At 41.2% G+C, this 14,849-nt stretch overlaps 1 protein-coding gene across 2 annotated transcripts; it reads right to left on the reverse strand.

Moving 5' to 3' along the window:
* Positions 1-933: 933 nt before the first annotated feature.
* LOC136431084 (pneumococcal serine-rich repeat protein-like) lies at positions 934-14,618 on the reverse strand. Of its 2 annotated transcripts, none has more exons than XM_066422313.1 (8): positions 14,559-14,618; positions 13,327-13,429; positions 11,787-12,852; positions 11,217-11,330; positions 9,412-9,500; positions 6,770-6,859; positions 3,351-3,499; positions 934-2,843 (listed from the first exon to the last, which is right to left on the reverse strand). In XM_066422313.1, the coding sequence occupies exons 2-8, from the start codon at positions 13,410-13,412 to the stop codon at positions 2,053-2,055; spliced, it is 2,385 nt and encodes a 794-aa protein (XP_066278410.1). In that variant the 5' UTR covers positions 13,413-13,429; positions 14,559-14,618; the 3' UTR covers positions 934-2,052. The 2 variants fall into 2 exon arrangements, with proteins under 2 accessions (XP_066278410.1, XP_066278416.1); XM_066422319.1 differs by having other exon boundaries at positions 14,554-14,593.
* Positions 14,619-14,849: the final 231 nt, after the last annotated feature.

The following is a 14,849-nucleotide window of genomic DNA, read 5'->3' on the forward strand; positions in this document are numbered from 1 at the left end:
TCTCATCAACAATTTTCAATTTCAATGTCATCCTAGTTAGCATAAACATCAGACTCAATGAACATGACCTTTGGCACGAACAGTGCGTACCAAGGCAATTAGAGATACATGTGTAGAGAGATGCACTTGATGTGTTCACGGCAAAAGATGCATAAAACACACTTGGGTTGTACACCTGTTATCGTGTAGTCACGTAACGTTACAAGCTCTCCTGGCGAGGTCAGTCAGTTCAGCTAATTGGCAGCAAGGCACCCTGTAGATAGAGTCTGAGGGCAAATGCCAAGTGGCATCAGAGGGTCTAGAAAGAGGGGTTGTACTCATGAAAGCAGTTCTCAAGTTGCTATTCCATCAAAAACATGTTTTCCCAGAGAGATGATGTTATGTGTCATGGCAGTTGATTGACATTCAATGCCTATTCCAGACACCGTAGTTCCATATCACAAAGGTACCAATCTTTCTATCCCTCCATATCTCTTCTGTTGTCTGGCATCCGTCCCTTATCAGCATATAGACAAAAGGAACTACGTAAGCCCCTATCTCCCTGACTCCAGGCAGGCTGACGGCCTAAATTGGATTTGTGTTACCCTTAACTTTATGATGGAAATATCAATTCAACAACTTTTGTTGTATATGTGGCTAAGCTGATGTGTATTGTATATGTACATTTGTATATGTGGCTAAGCTGATTTATCTTTGTTCTATGTTGATTTACTTTAGTTGTTATTCATATTGTATCAATATGTATTGATTATTGTTGTGTTACTTTGTTATGATTTCAGTGTGGCGGCCTTGAAAAGGTGACCTTTGACAAGGAACACTTGTTCCGCCATGCCTTCCACTTTGTCAGAAAACTTATCAAACAAGAAAAATCATGCAAAATGTACAAGACTTAGTATGTCTAAAAAGACAACAAGACACACAAAACGTTTTTTTTAGATGAACTTGATTCGTTGAGTGTACTGTCTAATCACCCGGTCGCAGTGAGGTCGCGAACGTGCCGTTGGTCCAATGAGAAAAGGGCTCACATTTGTAAGTGCAAATGTACCTACATTTGCTACACAATAGGGCTAGGGATGGATAAGAGCTTTTCTGTAATACACGTGTGTTGTGGACCAAGATTCACATCTATATTGTGTCTGCAATTATGGTTGGAATACAGTAAGTGTTGAGGCTCACCACTACAGAACAAAGTGTATGGGGGCAGATGAACTTATATTATGTATTCCCCCTGATTCATCTGGTCAATAGGCACTTAACATGGCCTTCAGCGAGAAACTGATAGCTAGGAGGAGTAGGCCCTGTGGAGGCCTTCTGAACGACCTGATTGACAACATGAAACTGTATCACCATCAGAAGGTAAACGCACCCTAGATGCTGAAATAGCTGCGGGAACAGGCAGCAGGCAAGACTCATTTTTATATCACTAGGAATCCACACACAAACAGAAAAGTTGCGTCACACCAAATGACCAGTCTGTGTCAGGTAAAATTATGCATGTACTCAGGAGGCCGTAGCAGGGTCAATTCATGGCTACAGTAATTTTGATCAGTGTTCCATCGATTATGAAAGTATTGTTAACATTAAATCCAGCCTCTCATGCCAGGTGCAGCACATTGGAGAAACAACCCTGGCACAGCAGCCTGTGTTTCATCCTTCTTACCATATTAGCACTGGGCAGCCTTCACCAGCCAATCATGTCACTGCCTACTGTTAAGAGACAGAATTTTGCAAAATACAATGAAGTGTTAACATCTTTATATGTTCATAGGAATACAAGTGAACATTTGGTCAACTCAACTATAGACTAAATCCATTGGATACAAACATTGGCAGTTGCTATAACAATATAAGAAAAGAACTTTAAAGCATTTACAGCTAAATGCTTTAGTTTAATTTTTCTTGCAAATTGCAACTGTGTCCTTTCTTTTCTGCAATCCAATATGCACATCTACACAAAAATAGTCAATGCTTCACAGCAGTTGTGAGATGATACTTAAAAATGATACATTTATAAGGATGAATTTTCCTTGATGACTGTCCCAGACATATATTCTAGATTTCTGATAGTTCTGTCTCTTGTTGTGAGTGTGAGGCCAGCTCCAGTAAGGCTGACGCGAGATGTTCAGATGGTTGACTATCTTCACAATCACCTACAGTGTTAGAGGAAGAGGTGCTCTCTTGCTGTTGGTCTCTTTTATCTAAATTGAATTCATTTCCTCCATCAGAAGAATCCTTGTCAGTTGCTTCAGTGGGCTGTTGCTCTCCCTCTTTCACTACATCTACCTCCACATCCTGTATACGCCCAGTCTCATCTTCAGACTCCATTTTATTTCGGCGCCGCTGAAACCTCTGGGAACGAAGAGTGCCACGTTGCGACAGCGTGGGGCGTGCGTAAGGATTCTCCCGCGCTTTCTGTTTCCCTTCACCGGAGACGTCGGCGGCACCTTGAGTGGCTTGCTGCTGCTTTGGCTTCCTTCCCGGTTTCCTTCCAACCCTTTTCCCTGGCCCAACTCTGCCAGCAGGCACGCCACACTTCTCACAAACATGTAACGTTTTCACTTTCTTTATCTTACTCCCGTCTCCAACATCACACTTCCTCTTCCCCGTCCCATTTAGGTTTCTGCCATCTTCTTCTAGCCCACAATGAAGCAGCAAGGATTGTAATACAGTCTCTATATGAGTGGCTTGTGCTTTGTCTACCTTGTCCGAGCTTAGATGAGTCTGTAGCTTTACGATGTCCTCGTTTATTCGAGTTATCTGTTTTTGCACGACGGCAGACCTCTTGTTGGAAGAGCCGTGGTTGGAAAGCGTGCTGGGCTTTGCTGATACTCCTATGTCTTCACCTAGGATAAGAAAAAAAAAACAAAGTTGTTTTTTGACCTACTTGAAGATGATCAGTCCATAAGTAAGTTGAAGAGTGCATTGACTTGTCTTACATATACCCACCAAGCCATGTGATCTTAATTTTATAAAGAGCTCATCACAGCTACAAACGATATCCGCCATAGTGCCCATTGGCTATTTCAGTGAAGTATGCATCAAAGGTACATGACACAATTGTGTTTTGTCTGAAAGCTTTGAAAATATGTTTGTTATTTGAGCCTCCTTTATTATATACATTGTAGGCCAGGCTGATCAGATAATGCTTATATATCTGAAAGGGTCTGAAGACATCTTGACGAATGAGTGCCCTCTAAACATACATGATATAATATTCCTTCTCTAACTTTCGTGGCAACACAGTTGCCCATATCACAACAAAGACAAACACCCCTTTCTCTGGGATGGACTAGCCCTATCTGGTCAAAAATACATTAGAATGCTGGTTACAGAATAAAGAAAACAATTACCATCCACATTTACAACTGAAGCTGTCTTCACCAACCCCTCTTTATCAGTTGGACTGGTCTGTTCCTCTGGTCTTGCGTCTTGTAAGCTTGGCACGATGGCGTGGACATTACCAGAGGGTAGTGTGTGGTTCGTGTGAGTCATAACGTACCTGCATGGGAAAGAACGCAGTATGACTACAATATCATCGGATAGCTAGGCCGTGTGGACCAATCACAAGCTTCCATTCCTATTCAAGGCTCGAAATACTGGGTGCATGTGCACCCAAAATTGGAGCTGTGCACCTAATTTTTGACTGTGGGTGCACCAGCGCACCTATATATTTTTGTATTTATACATGTAGGGTAAAGGTACTATTGTACGTCTAGTACTACATGTAGTATATAGAATATTCTTGAAATCTAAGTATCAGAAAGGGCAGTACAATTCGGCCAATAATGCACACTTGTAGATGGATACTCAGTCTGTGTGATAGGATTTCAACTTTCTGTTTCACTCAGTTTGAATTGGCTATATGATAATAGTAACGCTTCATTCAGCTGGTTTATATTAGATAATATTTTCGAAAAATCAATGTATTACAAGTCATGTACTACTGAACAACAGAATTGTTTCAGCTGCAAACTTAAAACACTGTGAAAACCTCCTTGTTCATTCTATCGCGAAATTAAGTTCCAAACAAAATTAATGAATTTACAGCATCATACAGCAGCTGACGTGTTCAGAATGAAATACTGTTCAAGGGTGGTTCTTTGATCCTGCTTGTGTGCTCTTGCTTAAATACAGGAGATGAGGATCTCCTGAACCAGAAATTAGATTTATTGGGAGATACTTTTATCTTCAATCAAAATGGCGCTGAAGAAGATATGCATCACCAGAAGGAGTTATCATAGAGTTCACTGATCTTTTGCTCAAAGTTGTTTCTATGATCAGCAATACAGCAAAAAAAATATGCAAGTCATTCTGCAGAACACTGGGCAACAAACTGGCAAATAGTAGTAGACAACCTCAAGCCAACTGTACACACTCACGCCATATCTTCAGAAAAGATGCTGTAGCCGCATAGTTCCTGTTTCAAACTTTATTCGAGCACACTGGGCAACAAACTGCAAATTTAAAGTGATTGGTGCGTTACGCAGAAGTGAGTGTGTCCTTTTGCAGAAATTTTGAGAACTTTCCACAGAGCTTGAGTTGGTATGCTCTGTGGTTGTTATCCATGATTTGACTCTGTGACATCTCTCCTCAGACTTTCACATCGATAATGGCTGCCATTAGGTTCAGCCTTGCAATTGCTACGTATACGTGTTAGGAAGGTACAACTTACGGGCCATTATACATAATCATCAAGTAATGCTTTGTAATTTACTTATCCTGTTGCGTAGAATAATGGCAAATTCTATGCAAGTGTAATAATGACTAAATTCAGTCCAATTTGCCCAGTAATTGTCCAGTTGTGCAACCTTTGTGTACCTTTTGTATCATTCGAAAACGGAAATGAATTACAGCAAAATGCTGAAAATTCATCCCTACTACACTCAGTTCTCTCTCACATATCTCATGGTGTATGGTGTATTTTGTTTTTCTTTTCAGAGCTTCACATTTTTTCTTCTGTCAACCTGCATGATTACAAATTGTCTACAATTTTAGCTGCAAATTGGAAAAATGACATGCAAATACCCAAGCTGGTGTTCCTACATTGCTACAATCAATCATGTAGATCATCAATTTCATGTCATAGAGTTAAGATTTTGGGATGGAAAGGATGAAATTTTCCCCATCCCAACAAGCAAATTTCCAGACGGGTCCTGCAGACAGCCCCTATCAAAGAAACAATTAGATTTTGGCCCCCTTGGCATCTTTCTTAGGTACTGCAGCAGAACTCATATTTCTGCCTGTAACCTTGAATTAGTTTCTGCAACTGGCATACAGTATTTTGAGCTTTGAAGAAGTCTCTTTGACATTTCCCGCTTCCCTACATTCATTTGCTTGAATGCATTTTCTTCTGTAACCATATGCAAGTCTGGTCTTACTAACAACCTTTCATTCATGTGATTTTGGCTACATGTATCTTTGAACCAACCAAGGCGACCTAGTTATAAAAGTAGCCTAAGGTCCATAGTATCATGTTGATGAAAATTAATCTAGAATATCAGTGAACACCGGATGTCTTTGAAGGTTTTCTATCAACTTGCTAATGGGATTTCTTTACTATGTATTTGAAGTTAACACACTTTTAACTGAGTTTATCTTTTACATGTACTGCTGCTAATGCATGCTAATGGAGTCAGTTGAAATTAGAGCGGCTATCAGGCTTATGTAGACTAGGGATGTTTACCGAAGGTATGGGTAGAGTGAAATATATTGTTTTTTGTTATGTTCATGATCTTCTGACTGGTCATTTTAATACCTTAGACTGTTCTAAGTTTCATGTAGATGTCTTTAATTGTAATGTATGGATACAAAATCAACTCAGAAGTAAAAACACAACAAGAGATCAAAGATCTCATACCTCTGTGAAATATTTTTAGTATTTATTCACAATTATTGTTAATTTCTTCCTGATGCTGTAAAATGCATTTTCCCCACTAGCTCTCATAAGGTAGCCTCTACCAGGCTCCGCCCGAGCTTCACTGTATAGCGGACTATCCTGTATAGCTGACTACCCCTGGCATACTATTCCCTCTATTTGGCCGATTTCTACTATTTTCCCAGCGATCGGGCGGAGCCTGGTAGAGGCTACTCATAAGGCAACAGACATAATTATATTCATAGCAGGGAATTGAAGACAGGAAATGAGACAACCTAGTATCCTGGGATCTTTGACTAAATAACATCCTGTCCCCAGCACCTGTGTCTTTGTTATAATGTATATGGCTGTTCTGTTCTGTTAAATTTTTGAAAAGCCAATTTTTGTGGGCATCCTGTAAATTCAGTTTTTTCTTGCTGGGACCTAATTTCGTGGTGGGAGGAGAAAGGAGGTTTTTGCAGTGTTCTAAGCTTGCGACTGAAGCAATTCTGTAGTACAGAAGTAATACATTGGAAATGCATCTCCATTGTGCGGAAACATCACGGCCAAAATAGAAGAGGCCTCGAAATGCATTTTTGAGTCAACTTGCACAGGTGCAGATGAACAAAAATTTACCTGCACCAAGAAGAAATTGCTTGCACAACCAAAGGTATATCTCGATATGGGATAGAAAATGTTGCTCTGCTTATTGTGTCATTTGTTTGATCACTGATTCTTCTTTTGGAGTGAAAATTTACATTTGTGAAATGGGATAAATATCTACTGGTGGTAACTTGCATCAGGGCATGTCTTCATGAAGTTACATGCACGGGTCCAATTCTTATGTGCACAAACTTGCACATGCGAGCCCTGAAAAACCATTGCAAACATTTCAAGGTTTACAGTACAACCCACCTGACTGTAACTTCTCCGTCCGCTGCGATCTTGGCCGACATCCTCGCCAGACAGACGCTGTTAAGCTTGATCGAGCCGCGCGGTTTCCGTCTGGAGAAAAAGGTTAAACATGGAATAACATTACATTTATAATGGCAAACATAATAATACCAAAGCATTAGCCTACTCAGATAGAGTGCTCTCTTTGAATTTGGGAGGTCATGGGTTCAAACCCAAAGACTTTTAAAAGCAAAATGACACTCGGCACGTCAGAGAAAATATGTGCTGTCTGAGTGATCAAAGCAAAGAAAGCAGCATGTTCAATAATTTTGATGTCTTTGATATGACCAGTCCTGGCTGGGGTTGGAACCTGTGACCCCCAAAATACAATGCAAGAATTTGACTAACTTGGCTAAAGCACTTGTGTACCACTAGAAAGTTTAGCTCTCGAAAAAGAAATCCTAAAGCCAAATATCTTTTGAAGTGATGCCCTTCAAAATGATATGATGGCTATTATGCATGACAGCACATCATGAAATCAGCTTACAAGTTGGTCTTCAAAGAGATAATTCAAATTTTCAAATCTGAAGTAATTATTGCAGCTTCCCATGGATTGAGTTTTGTTGAAAGTAACTTCAAGTTCTCACTACCATTAGTATAATGTACTTTGCGAAGAAAACTAATTTACACTCATACACCAGATGCATGTGGTGGCTTCATGTTGCCGTGATGGTTAGGGTGTTTGGGTTCTGGGTTCGAATCCCCAGAGTTCCCCAGAATTCAGAAAATAGCGTTTTGCAGGAAACAGCATTTCACAGCATTTCAGAGGGTCAACATTTTCTGCCGCCTCTGCCCGGGATGAAAATGGGTACCTGACTTCATTTGTGGGATGTAAAAGGCAGTGGAAGGAGAGGGTTGGGCTCCACCTTCCAAAATCGTGCCCTAACAACACACTGCCCCCACGGTCTCAAAAAGGTTATGGGACTAACTTTACGTAACACCAAGGGCTGTAGAGTACATGTCATTGAAGGGTTGAAATCCAGTTCTCTTTTAAGGACAAGTAGGTCTTCAGAGACAGAGGATGACTCTTGTAATCATTGCAATTTCCCAAGGACGATGAGCTTTGTTCAAAGTACATGTACTTATCACTACCAGTGCTAAAAGTTACTTGGTGAGGGAAAAGCATTTGCACTCATACACCAAGTGCTGAAGAGTACTTCAAATGTACTTGTTATGAGATGAACTCAAGTTGCCTTCATAGATGGAACTGCACACCTACAAAATAGTTGAAGCAACACTGTCCAATAGTTCACATTTACAAAATGTAGTTTTGGTGGAATTGTTTACAAAAAATGGACAGGACAACTCATAATCTATCACAACAAAATGACTAGGCACTAAGTTTTGAATTGTCTTTCATACTAGGACAACATCAGGATAGAATAAAAGCTACTTCTTTTGTGGTTTAGTTTGCAATATGTTTGTAGGTCTAAAAAAAGGGCCGCATAGCTTTCTTTCAGAAATTTTAAGTTTATATTTGACCACAATGTACCAAAAAAATTAAGCTCTATGGGCACTAAAGGGGAAAATATTGAATCAGAACAAGGACTAAGTGAATATCGGGAAGTGATTCAATAACGAAGGATAATTCAATAATGAACATGAAATCTCGAAGCAGTTTATTGCCTGAGTTATATATCCTTTGATGATTGGTAACTAACTTTTCACATGGCAAAACCAATTTACCACATTTCACACAAAGCAATTATTCTGCAACGTGACACAAAAAGGTAATTTAAAAGCAGTCAGACCTCAGATTGATGACGAAGCATGACGCTTTTTGTTAGCTATTAGTAGCCTCTACTTGGCTCCACGGATCGCTGAGAAAATAGTAGAAATCGGCCAAATAGAGTGAATAGTATGCCATGGGTACTCCGATATACAGGGAGGCTCAATTTTCTACTATTTTCCCAGCGATCCGCGGAGCCCGGTAGAGGCTAAGCTATTAGTGCAATGCTGCTTCACTACGGCCCACGTCTTTTGGCCAAGCACACCGGGTGTAAGTAGTACAGCCCATTATTCCCTGCGTCAGGGAACCCTGCAGCAGTATAATCTAATACTGGATACTACTACTATACCAGCTGTGGCTTGCATAATGGTACCAGTAGCCTGTTACGCAAGCTCTCACTAAGTCAGGGGTTTGAACCAAGAAACTCTTGATTGGAGACCATTACCGGGGTATGCTACAAGAAGCCCTGCAATTATCCAACATGACACATTGTATTCATAAGAGATGAGATGCCTGTGGATGTGCTGTGTCTTGAATCATAAGGCCACGGTAGCTTGCTGTTTAGAAATAGTGCAATACGTTCAGTAAGGGTTTAATTATGTTGTTGTGTGATAATGTATAGTGCAACTGTGCAATACATGCATGTTCAATTATGTTTGATTATGGTTGATTATGTTGTTTTATCTGTATCTGTATCTATATAGCCGGTATAACCGCCATTAGGCGTAACACACCAGCTTAAGTACATATAGTGCAAAATCATTTCAAATGTTGTATATGTTTCAGGGGGGAGAGCTAAAAAAAGGAGATACCACCTGTTCTCTCACCCCATTCACATGTGTGTGGAGAATTTTAATAAGCAAATAAATGGTACCGTTTCCTTGGCTTGGCCAGGACCTCAGGCTTGACGTGAGGCTTACTGCTGCCGTTCCTGTGGCAGGAGAAGTACAGGTACTGGTGGGTCTGGGGGAGAAATCACAAGGTTTGTTACTGTCAGGCTATCAGCTAGCAGGGCATAAGGGCGTCCAGCCCTACACTTAGAAAACAAAGAAATTAGACGCCCTTCTTTTGTAGGGTACACCCTGAGGATGTTCTGTATCCCTGGTAATTACATACATGTAGTATCATACACATGTACATGTGTTCCCCTACACACACTGGCACTGTTGTTTTTTCTTCATAACAGACACAGGGACCATATCGAAGGTTAAGTTCGATAATGGACCTCCTAGCGGCTTTCTAATGTAGTGGATCAGAACTTCCAGTTTTTATCATTTTTATAATTTAACAACTTTCTCTGCAAAGTCAATTGCAAGTTTAGACGTCACGTGACAGGTTGTTCGGTGTAATATAACCAACTGCTGCCGTGCCATGTGCCTGCGAAGCTGATGTGTTACACCGAAGGGCGGTTATACCGGCTATATAGATACAGATACAGAATTGCAAGTTCTAAGGAGTTACACATGAGAAGAAACTTCTAGCTCCACAATATTAACTCCAATGCACAGCTCCTTAGTTGGTGTTCCATATAGCAATACAGAAACCCATGGTTCTAATTGGTATACAATTGGTAGTTATCTTTAACAAGGTCCCACAGGATCCAGCTATGACATCACAAACACTGCAGGGAGGATGGCCTTACGGACTTGGTCTCTCTCTGTAGAGCTTTCAGTATACGTCAAATTACGTGCATGTACATCAAGAAAGAATTAACAAGACTCAATGTCATGCCCCAGAGTCGTGGGGTGTCCATCATTAAAGTGATAAAAGAGTCTGTTCCAGTAGATCATAGGGCAATTGGGAAGTCAAAGTCGCTGTGAGCCCTCAGTGTTGACTTGCGGTGTTGAGTGCAAACACAGTTTTGAGCTTTTAAAAAATGTGAGGAACTTCAAAATTGGAAACAACAAAGTTTTATAATTTTTTCTGACACTTTAATATGTAAATGTCAAGAATATGCTGTTTACTACTGTACAGTGGTAGTATTATTACTTTTATGTACGTTCTTCCCACAAATATCTAGGTGCAGCGGTGCATCCACAGCCAAAATTTGGTGCATAGTTCCAATTTTGGGTGCACAAAAGTGAAACACAAGAGGCGAGTAGCATAGTCTTCTGGCTCCTGGGATCGAACCCGGGCCCGCCAGCGTACAGACCACACATACTGACTGCTAGGCTAAAAGGTGCAGACCAGTAAGACTGGTCAGTTGGTAGTGCTTGAACCCCACTGCAGGGCATGAAATTCGTTTTTGGAAATAGGTGCACTGGTGCACCCAACCCAAACAATTAGGTGCACAGAAAGAATTTTGGGTGCACCACATAAAATTAACTTTATTAAGTTGAATGTCAGCAAAACATAAGTATAACGCTACTGCCTCTCTTAAGAAATTTCAACCAAGCACTACATCGATATCAAATAAAGTACAACAACAAGGTTATTTTGCTTTTTCTGATATTATTTTGCTTTTTCTGATACTTACATTTCCAGAATATTCTGTATTACTAGTGTACAAGAGAACCTTTACCCAAAAGAGTACAAAAATATCTAGGTGCACTGGTGCACCCACAGTCAAAAATTAGGTGCACAGCCCCAATTTTGGGTGCACATGCACCCACTATTTCGAGCCCTGCCACTGTTACAAACGTGCATATTATGCCCCCAGTATTACGGGCCCTAGCTTACCTTGCTACTCTTGCTGGACCCTGTGCTCTTGGGGAACTTGGCTCCAGTCACAGCCTCCTCTTGCCTCTTCCAAGTCATGAACTGGTCTACCGAGTCAAACGTCAAGTCCTCAACCTGATAACAAATCAAGAAATTGACAACATAGTTCTTGCTATATAATATATATATATTTCCATGTAGGTAGCATAAAATGTGCCTCTAGCACATCATTGCTAAACTGCAAAAACATAAGACATGTACATGGCAAATTCTGGGGAAAGTATTGTGTACTTGGTGGATCCATGGAATTACTTATCTTGTAAACGGTACAATAAAACAAAGAGTATTTGTCACTAGGATACATATACAATGTACTTCTTTCACTGATATTTTATCTTAGATTCAACAGATAAAGTTTTGATAACATTTAATTACTAGTAATTCTATCCAGTTATAATTTACAAATTCACATGGGTAGGAAAACTGGTAGGAAAACAAAAGATATTGTAAAATTACTGTATGGATGTCCAAAACATAAAAAAATAAGAAGTCTGCTTTGCTATGACTGCAACTTTAAAGGTTCAATTTTACCTCCACATTTGCCTGATGATCTGCACTATAGTGCATCACCAGCTCCCTCACGCAGCGGTAGCTGGCACTGCAGCCCGGCACAGCACACTTGGAGGGGAAGGGGCCCGTCTCCACCCCGTGTAGCACCCTCAGGTGTCTGAGCATGCTCTGTGAGCTACAGAACTCCTTGTTGCACACGTGGCAACGTTTCTTTGCCTCTTCGCGCTGCGTTTTGGACGCGTCGCTAGCGGACGCTTCCATTCCGACCGACTGTCCAACTTCGCTGACGACTACTCTTGTCTCGAGGTTGCTCGCTCCTGTTTCCACGATAGATGTTATAACGCTTTGGTTACCGGCATCGTCAGTATTAACCACGAACTGACTGCTTGCGGGGATCGTAGCGAGACTAGACCTGGGTAGACTTGGAGCTGGAGCAATAGGTGTGTACGTACGGACCGAAGACAAGGCTTGGTTGGTGACAACTCCAGAGGTTGATACAGTACTACTAGCAGAGGCAGGAGTACTTGTCAGCAGTGAAGTCAGTGCAGTTGACAACGTCCCACTCTGGGCAGAAACCATACTCGACGCTGGGACGGATGCCATACCACTGTTTGATGCTGGGGCGATGCAGCTAATAGGAACCTGCACCATTCCCGCCTCTGGTATCGTAACCAGTCCGTCTCCGGAACCAGACAGTAAACCAGCCCCTGAGCCTGTAACGTATGCGACGGAGGCTCCATTGAGCTGCGTAGCGGCCATGTTGGCTCCGAGAGGGACCAGACCAGCTTGCTGGGTGATGGCGCTCGGGGTGGCATTCTGTAACACTGTTGTCGTAGAGATTGGGACGGCGATGTTGACGTTTTGCACCTGTATCGTCGGGAGCGTCTGGATCTGAGTGGTAGGGATGGTTGAGACCTGTGACACGGGGATGCCCTGTTCAACACCCTGGAGGAGCTCACCATCAGGACCAGTGTAGTAGATGACACACGGCCCCTGGTTGGTCGCACCGTCAGGTTTGGGCTGCTGACTGCTCACGATGTTAGACAGGAAGGAGTTCTGCAAGCTGATGAGGGTCTCCAACGCCTGTCTGTAAGAGTTGGAAGAAATGTAAATCTTTGAAGTGCTTTACAAGACTTAAAATACCCCTTGGCAAAACATACTGGCTCTGTATACGTCTTTTCTTCTTCTCTCACATTATAAAAAGAAATGGCATTTCTCTTGATGAATAAAATATTTCTTGCAAATTCTTGCCTCTTTGAGGCTGTAAGGGCAGTGGGTTGTTGCCCACTTTGTCTAGGGCATGGTATTGGATGGTGGAGCCAAACCTTCTCCTTTCACCGCCTTTTACCTCCCCTCCCCAGTTGTGTCATGTACTACATGTAGAAAGTTGTGTTTGCCTTTCCCAAGGGCACATTAGTGCTATGTCATTGTCAGGGGATTCAAACCCAGGACCTCTGGGTTCTGGGCCAAACACCCTAACTGTTATCAGTTATGCCAACACGAGGCCACTTCCTTAGTACTGGACTTACTGTTGTAAGTACACGTGTGTTATGACCTGTACCTGTTTTCAGTCTGCTGGTTTGTTGCCTCCTGTGTGTTGACGCCGGTGAGGGTAGAGTACTGCGGAGCATCTCCTTCTCCATCCATTCTGAGACCTCAGTGATCTGTCGAAGTGAAGACTTAATTGTTAATAAACTTATAAAATGGAAAACTTGAATAACCATGTATATCAAATGCACTGAGGTCTTTATTTCATTGCAAAAAACATCTGTATAGTCTAGCAAAATCAAAAGTTCAAAAAATTAATTGCTTTATCATCAAATGGATGAAAGTATAAAATTTATGGTCCATTTAAAAAAATAATTCTGTACTGCCTTGTGTTGCTGTTACAGTAGATGGGATGTCAATTCTTTTTTACTTCTTTTAAAATCCTAACCCAAACCAATCCTTTTTAAATGTATTGTTGTGTAGTTTAACAATCGACTAGTCCACACATCCGTGGATCGCAAAAACTGCTTGCTTAATTACGTTAATTCTGTCAACATTTAAACATCTTCGAACAACGTCTGTGCACACATTCAAACTCATGAAACGTACTTCTAGTATGTTCAAACAAGTTTCGATGTTGGTGGAAATAATGTAAGGTAATGTCCGCCCCTTTGATGCAAGCAGTTTTGTGATCCAAGGAAGTATGAACTGGTCTATCAATACAATTATTGGGATGCTTAGATGGATGTATTAAATGGTCAAAGGGCTCTCTCTATTAATAGGGGTAGATTTGTTATCTTCTGTAACCACAAAACCAAAGTATTTTGCTTGACTCATTTTGTGAGTCATTTCAGCCTCATCCCACCTGCCTTCATTTGTTTACATTTTTCCCACTCATTTTCTTGATACAGGAATGATCTTACCTACCATTATATAGTGGGTCCTAAATACCCAGTCCTTTGGGTAAACCCCTGAAATATTCAAACTTGGTGTTTTTAACACAAGCAAGGGCAGTAGACTTCTCATAAATGTATAATTCATCATTCTACATAAAATATTTTAGCGATTATGAGAGCATGAAAGTCATCAGGGGACCTAAAGAACGACAATTCTACAGGAAAGATCCCGGATGTTGACACCGAGTCCTCAAACACGGGGCATAACTGACGCAATTACCCTTAATGTACGTCATATACGAAGCACAATACGCCATCATTCAGACAAAGAAGACATATTTGTACTTCCTAATGTCAATGTGTTAGACGTCCCAAATTTGCAGCAAAACAGACGAATTCGGGACCTTACCGACTCGGACAGACCCACTGTTGCAGACTGCGCGCCCCTGGGAGTGACGGGAGGGGTCATTACAAGACCGCATAGGTTTGAATATATTGTGCTGATGCTTCTATAAACTAAGTATATTTCCATCTCCATCATTTTATCGTTTATTTCTTTTCGAGGAATGATACAACTTTACAAGTGTGTCATCTTAGTTTACTGAAAATGATCAATTGATGCTATTTGTATTGCTGTGGCAACATCGAATATTGCTAATTAATTCAGCCGTTTGTACCAGTTTATTGCTTCGAAAATCCT

This window comes from Branchiostoma lanceolatum, chromosome 1 (assembly GCF_035083965.1).
Source record: "Branchiostoma lanceolatum isolate klBraLanc5 chromosome 1, klBraLanc5.hap2, whole genome shotgun sequence".
NCBI lineage: Eukaryota > Metazoa > Chordata > Leptocardii > Amphioxiformes > Branchiostomatidae > Branchiostoma > Branchiostoma lanceolatum.

Bases quoted from the DNA above. Each gene is read 5' to 3' on its own strand.
- LOC136431084 (XM_066422313.1), bottom strand. From the start codon at position 13,412: ATGGATGGAGAAGGAGATGCTCCGCAGTACTCTACCCTCACCGGCGTC. The intron at 11,331-11,786 runs GTAAAATTGAAC...ATTTGTTATCAG, and splicing joins ATCATCAGGCAAATGTGGAG to GTTGAGGACTTGACGTTTGA. The intron at 9,501-11,216 runs GTAAGCTAGGGC...TTTCTCCCCCAG, and splicing joins GGTCCAGCAAGAGTAGCAAG to ACCCACCAGTACCTGTACTT.